Consider the following 13,464-nt stretch of genomic DNA (forward strand, 5'->3'; position numbering starts at 1 on the left):
TAAGTTGATTAAATTAAAACCAGAATTAGGGTGAATTTGAATCACAATGCAGTAAAAAACTCGAATTTAATATCTTCCAAATCTTACGAATTATATTTATTTTTTTGTTGAAAAATCGCACTCTGAATTTGTTAATGAATTTTTCATAAAAAAGATTTCGTTAAGAAAAACTTCGACTGGAGAGAAAAGTTTTCGCGACCGACACACACGCCTACTATGATTTTTGGTTCAAATATTCCCGAAAATGCATATCAAGTTCTTTTATGGTAGCATAGTTTTGCATGCGCAATGTTTCATCTGTTTGTCTAGGGAGCAGCCCACTTAACGCTATTATGTTTCAGTCTAGACCGTAGTGGCACAAATTTGCTAACGATCGTACTTTATTATTATCTTTCTATTGGCACCTCTAGGAGGTCAACTGAAATCCAAAAATGGACAGAAATATATCATCAACCGGACCCCTCGTGGCAAGTACGTACCGACCTGGTGCTGGTACTTTACCATATTTTTACTTACGGCGCTGGTACTACTATCGACCCTACTGCTAGTGCTATTGATTAATCAACCACGGTAAGTTTCTATTTTTAACAAACACCTTCCCACATTCATTCTTTCATTAGCTTTCGGAAACCGCATGACTACATTCTACAATATCGCAAACGCATCGGCCACGGGTTGCCGCACCAACACCGGCACGGCACCTGTTTCAAAGCGATTTGTTTTTCGGACGTATTACGAATTGTGTTATAATAATAATAAATTCGTACACAGACTTTACTAGCTTGTTTATATGTTCAGGAAAACCACAAAAATAGACCTACATCATGCAAATTTAAAAAAAAAACTCAGGCTCATCCCGAGCCTACTTCGATGGGAATGGTAGTTCAACTGTTTGTACGCTCCCCCCTCGTTGCAGGTTTTGCTGGTCCGAGAGTGACAATGCGAACGGAAACACATCCGCACTCGTCGAAGGGAATGTCTTAACCAGCAACGGACACGGTCGGACCGGTATTGGTAGCACAAAAAAGTGCTCCCATGATCCTAGGCTCAACACGGTTCCGGCTGCGGGTGGTGACACCTATGCCGCCGCCAATGAAGACTACGTTGATGACGACGGCGACAGACGTTTTATGGCCGATAATGACGAACAGGATCTCATCGTGCGGAACAGCGGCTGGAGCCCGGTGCATTACAAGTAAGTGCCTACTATGACGAATGTTGGTTGATTAAGACTCGAATGCCCGAATTACCTCACTATTCGCTCACAGCTTACTACGATGGTCTTTCTTACATGTAGACTTAGACTTGTGTTTTGAAGTTTCGATTTACCACCTCGTAGGCATTTCAGCTTTCCGAAAATAGATTGTTTTATTCCCTACCTAACCATCTTTCGGCTTTCAAATAAACAAATCGAACTGTAGCAGCAGCAGCTAGTTTATTGACCCGAGCATAGCTTTCAATTGATTAACAAGAAGAAACACACCGGCTGCGTCAGAATTCCACATATAAGGGAATTATGTTCGGTAAACAAAATTCCAACGGAGTGCGATGAAAATCGCATCGGTCTTGAACTCCTTTCACTCTTTTGTCTACAGAATCCATACGGACCATGTGCACGTTCAGATTCAGGCCATAGTCATTTTGTTTTCCCTGGGACATTTTCGCGGCTAGTCATTAACTGACAGACCGGCATGTAATCAACTGACTGACTGACTGACTGAGTTCAACAGCGACCATTGATGGATGATGATGGTTCAGAAAGTCGGCCTGTTTAGCATTGCAGCCGCGGCATGCAGTTTTGCCAGGAAGTGAAAACCTACGGTGCATAACAATTAGAAGCATATTTTCAAGCAGATATCGTAAACCCATTCAATCCATCTTCAACCACGGCAACACATGGGATGCAGAATGTTCTCCGCGAAGTTCTTAATTACCTTCCCGTGGTCCCGCGGTTTCGACTAACCGACCGGCGATTCGCACTCGGAGATTAACATGTTTGCGTTTTCGCTGTTTCTTTGGTATTTCCCCCTTTCCTCCGAGTAATGTATAAGTAAGTAAAGCAGAATTTACGCTACTCACACTGCTCATTCATCAGTGAAAACGGGTGAATCGAGTATGATATTATATAATTATGAACCCATTTAATTGAGAGCAGATAGTATCTATTTGAAATGAAGAAAAAAATATGATTCGTTACAGTGCGTAGTTGCTCAGGTACGTATTCCACGGGCACATTTTGCAAACGTATCGAATTTGATTCCTAAGTTACCGCAGGAATAGATAAGATAACGTCACCCCCACTATCTCTATCGAGTATATTTAGTTTAGCAGTTTCAAGGTCCCGAACATTCCATAAGCCCTAACTAAGCCAACTGTGCGGACAACTTTGTTCCTAATGCAAATTCCGTGTTCGAGCGTGGAGTTGCTTCCGGGGAAGGCGGCCGCAGTATGCATTACATACTTTCAATTAACCGATCATTGACAGGCAGCCAGTCTCGCCTTTGACTCGTCCGTACAACAAGCCGCCAAAGTGCATGGTTCATAACGGAATGATGTCATACTCGACCGACAATAAACCGACCGTCAGCAAGCGAAGTGACACCAATTGTACATTGGACAAATAGCTCCAAGCAGCGCTAAGTAGTCTATTACTCAGAGTTATGTAAATCTTCGTAAGAATATTATCACTATATCATATCTTCTAAGCCAGCGGTTTCTAACCTTTTCCTGTATGTTGAGAGATACATGTAAACGGTTGGAGTTTATCATGTTGAGCTGAGCTTACCGGATATCAAATATCGTAAGTAGCCGTAGATGATTAATGATTTCATGGTAGGTGATCTTATCTTGTAAAAGAATCATCGTGTCATCATCACATTGATCCGATCACGAAGTGATTATGATTCATTGAGGAAATAAGAAAATCGAACAAGACCAACTTTTTAAAATTTAAATTTACGCCAGCGGCAGAGAAAGGTTATACTGGGAATGACGTATGGACTCATTTCTCATAGAAGTGAGCTCCTTGATATTGTCATTTCATTGAATCTTCCATATAAAACATTGAAAAATATTGAAATCCGTCTGTAAAATACAGTCTCCCCTCCCCCCATGGAGTATTTTTCAACATTAAGTTCCATGAACAATAGAGTACGTATTATTGGGAGTACACATTAATTCGGTCCGTTTGCAAAAGATGGCTCTGGCTGTTATGAATATTGAATAGTAACAGCTGATGTCGATACCCACTCATCAAGCGATTATATTTTGTTGGTCGTTGAGCGTTTGTTGAACGGTATATTGCACGAAATAATCGTTCAGTTGGCAGGAACGGTTTGTTGTTGTTTTACTCCTACAAAAATAGTGTTGAAATTTGGTTTTATCTTCACATACAAAAGAAAATTCTACATGAAGTAGAAGTATTCTACAGGTATGTAGTACTCATTTTAAAAAAAGTGGATAAAAACTTCAAAAAATTCTCCAGTAAAACTAGTTCAACGGGGCTTCAACTCTTCATAAAGACTGTCCCAGAGAGTATGGACGCAACCAAAAACCGCTGCCATTTCGCAATAGTTCAGAATCTGTCAATTTTTATGACTGCGTCCTGTTGTTTACACTCTTCTCTAACCACTTGTGCAGTTGTTTATTCGTTTTCTTTAGTTTGTTTTGAAATGTGTGGACTTTCAGCAGAACAACGTCGAAAAATTGTGTACAAATGGTGCACAGAACGCGGACTGTCACTGAGAAAGATAGCAAAAATGGAAGCCGAAATGCAATCAGGAAGTTCGGTGAGGATAACACCTTTGACGATAAACCGAAAACGGGTCGAAAAAAAGGTCTTGCTATCCCTCAGTTGGATAAACATAACATATACTGAAGGCTTTCGAGCAAAAGAAGGAGGTTCCGGTTCGGGATGTGGCCAAAAAAGTGGGCACTTCGAAGCCAAATGTTCTTCGCGCTAAAGAACGTTTGAATCTTCGAACCTATAAGAAGCAGAAATAACAAAAACGTAGTCCGAAACAAGAAGAATCGATCAGGCCGAGGGTTCGAAAGCTGCACAATACGATTCTTGCTGGAAATTTGAACTGCATAATCATGGACGACGAAACCTACGTGAAACTCGATTACAAATCCTTGCCGAGACCACAATATTATACGGTGCGAGAAGGGCAAGTGTTAAACCAGTCCGAGAGATCGATTGAAGTCGAAAAATTTGGTAAGAAAGCTATGGTCTGGCAAGCAATTTGTAGCTGCGGTAAGATTTCGAAACCCTTCATCACCATTCAATGAACAGCGAGCGAGGATCCTGTTGTCTTCTGGCCAGATCTTACTTCTTGCCACTACTCGAAATCAACGATAGAATGGTATACTGCCAAAAATGTCACTTTCGTCCCAAAAGATATGAATCCACCAAATTGCCCACAACTTCGACCAATTGAGAAATTTTGGGCATTAACGAAGGCACATCTTAGGAAACATGTCTCGGCAGCCGAAACCATTCAACAGTTCGAAAAAGATTGGAAAAAAGTGTCAAAACTTGTCGCCAAGAAGTCTGTACGGAATTTAATGAGGAACGTTCGCAAGAAGGTGCGCCAGCAGGTCTACAATGGCTAATTAGCAAATGTTGAGAATGATATTCTGTTGTTGTAGTCTAATATTATCAGTATGTCGAATAAAATTTGAATATCTAACATCTGGGACAGTCTTTATTAACAATGGACATCTGTTTGCCAGATTTGTTGAACCGAAGCTGAATATTCCTGGATCAAAGGTCATGTTGTGCATCTGGTGGGACCAGAAAGATGTTGTGTACTACAACCACGCGATACTATACCGGGCGATCGGTATATGCTGCAATCGATGCGTTTGAGCCGTGCAGTACGAGGAGAACGGACGGAATACAAGCAAAGACATGATAAAGTCATTCTCCTACATGACAACGCTTAGCCTTATGTGAAAAAAATATTTGAAAATGCTCAAGTGGAACATTTTGCCGCACCCACCGTATTTTCCTGTCATTGCTTCTTCTAATTGCTGGTTGTTCCGACGGATGTAGCACGATCTAGCAGGTCATCGGTTTACTTCGTTTGCAGAATTAAAAATTGGCTTCAAACATGGATTGATGGAATTCGAAAATTGCCTGACAGGTGGGAAAAAGTAGTCATTAGCGATGGACGATACTGTGATCTTTAAATTCTTTTTATTGTGAAATAAAAGCATTTTTGACCCTAAAAAACGGACCGAATAAATTTGTACTCACAATATATAAAAGTGCAAATAACTTGACCATTTGTATTTTGTTCTCAGAATTTGTGCAACAGTATCAATATTGTGGATGACGCAATTTCTTTCAATTTTGTTCGCCTTCCCCACTTTCTGTCAAGTGTTACTGCCCTATATGATACGCTTTTGTCGATCTCAATACCGCGCATCTTTTCACTAGAGTAAAGCCCAATCCTCAGGTATAAAGTATAAACCGAAAATCCCTCCAATTTCCCTAAAACGGCGTTTAGCTATACCGGTACCCAGGTTCCGAAATTACCGGAAATAGTGGTCAAAACTCAAAACCAAACCTTTTTTCAAAGACAGCCGACTCGATTTTCACAAATTTATACTCAAATAAAAGGGTCTGCGCCTTATAAAAATAGACCGCTTCTGACTTTTGTCCGGATCTGACTTCCGGTTCCGGAACAACAGGATGTTTAAAATGTTAAGCCATCATTCAGAACTAAAATGAAAATAAAACGAAGAATTCCTAATCACTTGGGTCAAAACTGTTATAATTGAAAACGTTATGTTACTGTTCTTGTTCAATATTCAAAGAAGTTTTTTGATGAATCCATCAGTAATCACCCTATTTTGAAGAATTATAGGATTCAATTTTTTCAATCTTGAATAAAACAAGAAATTTTCTTTGGGTATGAACTAACATAACTTTTCAATTTGTATTATTTTTATTTTTGTTTTATTTATTTCGCATCCTCGGACTAAATGATCAAACACACTTTACCATATAGTTCAGGAACCGGAAGTTGGATTCGTATGAAATTAAACAGCAATCTATGAGACTATAGGACCTTTAATTTGAGCCTAAGTTTGTGGAAATCGATCAAATCATCTCTGAAAAAATTGAGTGAGTCTCGTTTTGGAGTCTTTGACCACTATTTCCGGTACTTCTGGAATAGTCGGTTCGTTTAGTAAGTAACTAATATAGCCTACAAATTGAATCCGTTTTTAAGCCAAATCTAGAAGAACTTTACCCTTTTTTGCATCGTCGCTCTGAATGACGGTGTGCAATTTTGAACACACTTTACCCTATGAAAGCATGATAAAATTCAACAGCAACCTATGGGACTATGAGATTTTTTATTTTATGTGTGAAATTATTTGACACACTTTGACACTCACACACAGACAATTTTCACTAGTCAATTTTTCAAATCATTGCATAAACTTTCTATATGAGAAAGGCATTAGGTGTACTATTATAGAAAAGTATCGTTATCATGATTTTGTAATAACAGTAAAAAGTAGGTTCAAATTGAATAAAAGATTTACAAATTTACATTTTTTTACATAAAAAATATAGATTTGAATGTGGCAACCCTGCACGCTATACGAAATTGAACAAAGCACGCTGTGGACGGAGCAACGCCGCACGTTCCGATGCGCACCAGTTTTGAATGGCTATTAAAAAATGTTTTGACACCCATCGCCCTATAATTTCGGAACCGGTAGTCGGATCTGGATGAAACTGCACAGTATATTTAAAAACAATGAGCGCTTTAATTTGAATCATGATTCGTGAAAACCGTTGCTGAGAAATCGAAATGAGTTCCGTTTTTGGAGCTTTACTTCACTATTATTGGTACTTCCGGAAGCGGAATTAGTAGTCCCAAAGCAGTTTTATATATTCACTAGCTAACAAGATCTGCCAACTAGATGAATTTAGCAGTAAGTTTTAAAGAAATGTGCACCTCGTTTCGCCATCGTCTGCGAAAAAATACTCATGATTTTGAAAATTTTGACTAATCGCACTGTAATACCGGAACCGGAAGTCGGATCTGGATCAATTTTTCGGGGATTTTTTAAAGAATTTCAAGACTTTTTATTTGCTTCTTAGGCTGTGAACTATTTTGCGGTTAATTTTAATATTTGGTTGAAATCTAACACTCGAGTGGTTATTTTGATGTTGTCAAAAATAACCCTGCTCGAAGGCATGCCCAAGCAACCAGAAGTTCCACAATTACTTAAAAAGTCCACTTTCTTGCTGCTTAAAAGTACACGCGGAACTTTTGAGAACTTGAAAGTACACATCAAGTTCCGCGTGAACTTTCTCGCTGCATAGAAGCTGAACAATGTTTTCTAGAAGCAGCTTAGAAGTTCGTTCCGCTGCGTCGCGCGAACTGTCAAGTGTGGATAATTACTTAAAAATGGGCTGCTTAGAATGCTATTGATTAACTTTGAGAGCTGCTTAAGCCAAATCAGTCCCTTTTATCCAAACTTTTGGTTAGTTGGGTGGTTATTTTTGACAGACCGATGGTTATTTTCCGACACTGAAAAAAATCTTGCAAAGAAAATGCTAATATCAATTCTTTAGCTAAAATTATTTCCAGTGCAAAATGAACCCAAATAACTTTCCATCCGTCAAATTCTTAAATGGGTCGCAGTTTTAGTTAAATTTAACTATACTCGACACAAGTAACCACTCAAGTGTCAGATTTTAACCGAAAGTTAAAATTAAGCGCGAAATGCATCGGTAGCTCTTGCAATGCTCCTGGCTGATCTTCATTCCAGATATGGCCATTTTGCTTGTTGGCGTATTTATTCAACCAGAAATGAGCTTCGTCGCTGAACACAATTTTCCGTTAAAAAGGTTGATCTTCTTCCAACTTTGCCAGCGCCCATTTATGATTGAGCTATAGGCCAAATGACGATTCATGATTAAATTAGAGGCATAAAACACGATTCACGCGTGATCTGTCAAAAAACAGTGTGGCCAAAAATAAACCAGCAAAAAATCACCCTTTGTTAATAAAAATATGAATTATATGAGAAAGGCGATAGAGGTGGATTAAAACAGGTTTTTTTGGTATAACAATATTTTCGTTGGGCTTGCCAAATCACCATCTCGAAGTTTCTCAATTTTCAACCCGATAGAAGGCGGTTAATGACAGTTTCGAACGAGATACGAGACTATTAATTGAAGGCTTTAAGTTACATAAATGATGGTATGTCCTGTTAAGGCAAATCGTTTCTTTTTCTTTTCAGGTTAACAATAGAACCAAATTTCGTGAACTCAATCAACAATGGAACGGTAGTCATAAATGTTCGCCGGGATTCACCCGCTAAAGCAAAGCTGTTGCCAGTAGTGCTGGACATAAATCAAATTGAGATCCTAGCTTCGACAGGTAAGATTCGAGGTCGTTCGATATTGTAATGTCGCTGTGTCTAAAAATTTTCGTTGCAGTGCTGGATCACAACAATAAAGACATCGCGTATGACGCGTTCTACGGTAGAAACAATCTTTCCTACACAATAGTGCTGAAAGAGCGAGATGAGGTTATAGAAAATATCACAATCATACTTGACTTCGAAAGCAAACTCAGTGATACTTTGCAAGGCTTCTACAAGGGGCGATTCCATGATGCAGAAACCGGCAAACAAAGCTGGTTTGCCAGTACCCAGTTCTCTCCGATTGATGCCCGTCGGGCTTTCCCGTGCTTCGACAGTCCGGACATGAAGGCAACGTTCGAGATATCACTGGTCCATTCGGACGACAAGGAAATGTTTCTATCGAACACGGATCACATTCGGACGTCCATCGCCCGGCCCGGTTATCTGCGGGAAGATTTCGAAGTAACGCCCCGAATGAGTACCTACCTGGTGGCATTCATCGTTTCCGATTTGAAGCTTGTCCAGCGTTCGCAAGGATTCACTCCGCAGATCAACATTTGGAGTCGTGCTGAGGTTGGCAAGATGACTGGCTACGTTCAACGGTTGGTTGTCAAAATTTTGCCATTTTTGGAGGAATACTTTGATTTGAAGTTCGGCATGAAGAAGATCGATATGGTGGCGGTGCCGGACTTTGGGTTCAGTGCCATGGAAAATTGGGGATTGATTACGTTCCGGTGAGTCAGGCTATGCACTGACGAGCCGATAAGGCAATTAGCGTTTTTTTTTTGTCTTCTTCCAGAGAGTCTGCCTTTTTAGTACCGGAGGATAATAATAGAAGTTCATCGGCAAGGCACATGGAAAGAGTGGCATCAGTTGTGGCACACGAACTGGCCCATCAATGGTTCGGAAATCTGGTGACTCCGCGCTGGTGGAACGATCTTTGGTTGAAGGAAGGTTTTGCGACTTACATGAGCTACGAGTGTTTAAATTTTGTAAGCAAAGTGTTCCTAGTTCCAACACATTAATTATTCTGTTTATTTTTTTGGTCAGGTCGAGAAAAGATGGCACATCTTCGAATCGTTTGTTCAGAATGAACTACAGAAAGCGTTCCAGAAGGACTCGGATCGAAATGCTCATCCGATATCGTTTCCGGTTAATCATGGTTCGGACATTCGAAGAATTTTCGATCCGATCACCTACTCCAAGGGAGCTTCGATCATAAGAATGATGAACAGCTTTTTAGGTCGGGACGCATTCAAAGCGGGCATAACGCAGTACCTAAAACAGTACCAGTATGACAACGCTGATCAGGAAGATTTATGGGAGATCCTGACGGAACATGGCCATAGCCACAGGACGCTTCCGAGCACGCTGGATGTGAAACAGATCATGGACACGTGGACTTTACAGCCGGGATATCCCGTAATAACTGCTGAAAGGCTCGGTGAAAAATTGTTGAGAATCTCACAGCAACGGTTCATGCTCCCGACGAAGGATGAATCGGACACAACCCGGTGGTACGTTCCGATCACTATAGTCACCGAATCGGCACCGACCGATACCATTCCGTCGATTTGGCTGAGCTACGACAATGCATCCATTGAAGTGGAAATCGAAGCAGATTCTGCTGATTTCTTCTATCTGAACTTCGATCGATCCGGGTACTATCGAGTCAATTACGACTATGCATCGTGGAAGAGACTAACGCACAATTTCGCCCAACTTCCGCCTTTAACTAGATCACAGTTGATCGACGATGCATTCAATCTGGCCCGGGCGGAATTCATTCAGTACGATATACCGCTTACGCTGATCCTGATTCTGTCCCGGTATCCGTTCGACATTCCCGCGTGGTCTTCTCTGAGCAAGGGGCTGGTCTTTCTGGACGATATGATGGCTCGTGAGCCAGCATATGAAAGCTTCCTGGCCGTCATGCGATCCGTCATCAGAAAGTCATTCGATGAACTGGGTTTCGATGATCACCCGGAAGACGATCATTTGCAGGTGATGCACCGTGAGCGGATCGTCGGACTGGCTTGTAGATTCGGAATCGATAAATGTTCGGTTCGCGCCCAAACACTGTTCCGGCGTTGGATGACCGACCACAGAGACAACAAAATCCCACCGAACCTGAAACAGGTAATCTATTGTACTTCGTTACGAGATGGAGGCGTTCCGGAGTGGAACTTCGCCTACAAACAGTATAGAGAGACGGATTCGGCGTCCGAAAAAGAACTGATACTTAGTGCCCTTGGATGCACGGTGAAACCGTGGCTACTGTCGAAGTAAGTACTGTCCGCAATAACAATCGTTGTTTGAGGTGATTGTAATCTCTATTCCCAGGTATTTGAACATGACCCTGGAGTCGTCGTCGGGAATATTGAAACAGGATGGCGCAAGGGCTTTCCAAGCCGTCGCTAAGAATCATGCCGGAAACGATATTGCCTTTAATTTCCTGTACGAAAACATCGAGCAAATTACCAAATAGTAATTATTTTTGTTACTCAAAAAATGAGAAATGTTTAAATGTTCGCTTTTTCAGTTACGGCGATGGATTTTCAACGTTGAGTAAAATGATTGATACCGTGTCGTATTTGATGAACCAAAAGAACCACAAGGAACAGTTCGATCGGTTCGGGCGCAAAGCGCGCAAACTGGGCCTGCAAACGATCGAGAAAAGCATCCACCTGGCGGAGGAGCAAATCCTGAACAATATCTACTGGAGGTCACGGTCGTACTACAAACTGCAGGAGTTTTTGAATCAACTGATTCAGGACTTGAACATGAATATGTATTAGACAGAGCTGAGTGATTTGCGAACCATTTCGTTCCAAAACAAACAAGTAGTAGCATCCACTATTAGAATGTAAATAGATATGATAACAAATTGTTGTTTTCGTTGATCGAGCAGGGATCCTATAGATAAGCCTCGCAAATTAAGATGTATCAGCTTTCAAGCATAGCTCAGAGACGTGCGTAGGCAAATACTATCGATGTATTTTTTTAATAGAAGAAAACTACAAAAAAAGGTTAGGATTTACTGCTTTTCTGGCTGTGTTGAAAGAAAAAAATTTACGTCGCTGACAACGCCCTCTGTTGGTCGTCGTCGTAAACGAATGGCTACTACTTACCCATGCAGTTCTAGTTGAAGTTTGTATGCGGTCACTATCAGTATTTATTAGTTTCATCAATAACTTATGTGAATGCGATAAAATGTACGGAATTAGCAAGTTGATAACAGTCTGCTAGAATAATAGTTTTCTCAAAGAAATAAGCTAAGGAACGTTTGCCATATTTTATGTTGTAGCTGTAGTTAGAGGTCGGAGTATGACGAGCTGCGTGAAACTGTTTCCGAATCGAAATAAAGTAAAATGAATCCAAAAATTGCGATCGGTGTGGTTCTTGATTTACTACCTACCTAAGTTGACCTACTTTCTCATTCCGAGCATTTCGTTGTGGGTGACGACAAGTTTCTGCTTAACACAGTTCCCTTCAAAATGACGGATTTTGTCGAAAAAACGACTTTACTTTACTATGGAGCGCCTTTTCAAAATTCACCGTGCAAAAAACTTAGACTTATTCTCAAGCGGAATATTAAAAGTATTGCTTGAAATTCTAATTGATAGAAATGTTTTTTTTTTCCTAATTACAACAGAATATTCTTTGGTTATTCGAATTTCAACTACAAATAAATAAAAATTCAATGGAGAATAAACACAAACATCATTGTTTGTACAGCGCTATCTACATGTCGAACTGTCGTTAGAAGGCCAATTAAATCTTCAAGTTCTTCGGATATTGAGAACTAGTAAAAGATCAGTTCTTTTTGGAATTCCAGCATAAATTGTTTAATGCTGCAGGAAACCAAAAAAAAACATCGTCAATTTGGAATTTGAATGGAATAGCTTACATACCGCACAAGTCGATTTGGTAATTATTTTTACCCATTTCCTTTTTTTCATGCTTCAAAGAGATACTCATTAAGCGTTCACTAAAGCTTGCCTATCTCATGAAAAAAAGTCGAAAGAATCAAATAGAATTACAATGAATGAAGGTAAAATAATCCATAATTTTTCGTGTCATAAAATAAATTGTTCTTCCCATAAAATCACACTATTTGGCACATTGTCGCAAAGCTGAATTACCGGTAGCGACACCTGCCAATGAAAAATCTTCAGATATGTGTGAAATTGGGTAAGGTTAGGTTTTTACGGACCAGCATTTTTTTTAAACAGAAACCAGTGCAATAATGATTTCTCGAATAATAGAATGTTTAGCGATCGAATACCATCTATTTTAGATATTTAGAACCAAGTACAATAATGCTCATCTCTAAATAAACGTTAGTTTTAGCACAATAAATTAAGATCAACATAACCACATCAGAGTAAAAACTTTCTCTTCAACTTCTACTATGATTTTTCAAATGAATTTGCCCGTTTTTATAGGAAATCGTTAAAAGGTGAAGTGATTAAAAATTTTCCTACCTACAGATCTGACTGAAAGAATCATCTCTAAACAAGCAGCGCCTCTACATTTCAGCGTCATTGTGCCATTCCAGTCTACCACACTTAACTTCTTTCCAAGGTACAAAGTTAGTATTAAAGCAGTCCCAAAAGCTACTGTGCTTTACCTGGGATAAGACGAGTAGAATCGCGATTTGTGCGGCCATTACTAAATATTCCATTGAATGATTTCGTCATTGTCACATACGAAACGCTTAGTTTTTGAGCATTACTTAAGGCCATCGTCCAAGTACCATGCGCGCGGGTGGTTTTAGGTAATTTTCGATGGAAATTTTGAAAACTTTGCCAAAACCAAAAACATTCAGACCTTTGAAATACTTTTATCCATCGACAGGGTGAAAATGGCTGGAAAATTCGGAGGATTTTCCGAGTCTTATCAAAAATAGCTCTGAAAAATGAGTGTTTTCGTGATCTTTCACAATTATCTGGAAAAATAATGCGATGACATAATTTTTTTTTCAAATAAACCTTATGATGGATACAAAGATTACATTCGGACACATTTTGGAAAACCTTTTCACGCTTTTCATAGAAAATCCTT

At 39.8% G+C, this 13,464-nt stretch overlaps 1 protein-coding gene across 2 annotated transcripts in view; it reads left to right on the forward strand.

The window, feature by feature from the left end:
- The window catches only part of LOC131430638 (aminopeptidase N), a 29,854-nt gene extending 18,067 nt beyond the window's left edge, over positions 1–11,787 (forward strand). For both annotated transcript variants that reach the window (XM_058595752.1, XM_058595761.1), the window contains 8 exons: positions 411–570; positions 917–1,195; positions 8,272–8,411; positions 8,471–9,131; positions 9,197–9,389; positions 9,448–10,682; positions 10,741–10,884; positions 10,940–11,787. In XM_058595752.1, coding sequence (XP_058451735.1) covers positions 411–570; positions 917–1,195; positions 8,272–8,411; positions 8,471–9,131; positions 9,197–9,389; positions 9,448–10,682; positions 10,741–10,884; positions 10,940–11,195 — 3,068 coding nt within the window. In that variant the 3' untranslated portion in view covers positions 11,196–11,787. The remainder of the gene's footprint in view (positions 1–410; positions 571–916; positions 1,196–8,271; positions 8,412–8,470; positions 9,132–9,196; positions 9,390–9,447; positions 10,683–10,740; positions 10,885–10,939) is intronic.
- The last annotated feature ends 1,677 nt before the right edge of the window (positions 11,788–13,464 follow it).

The sequence above is a fragment of the Malaya genurostris genome, chromosome 1, assembly GCF_030247185.1.
Source record: "Malaya genurostris strain Urasoe2022 chromosome 1, Malgen_1.1, whole genome shotgun sequence".
NCBI classification, from domain to species: Eukaryota; Metazoa; Arthropoda; class Insecta; order Diptera; family Culicidae; genus Malaya; species Malaya genurostris.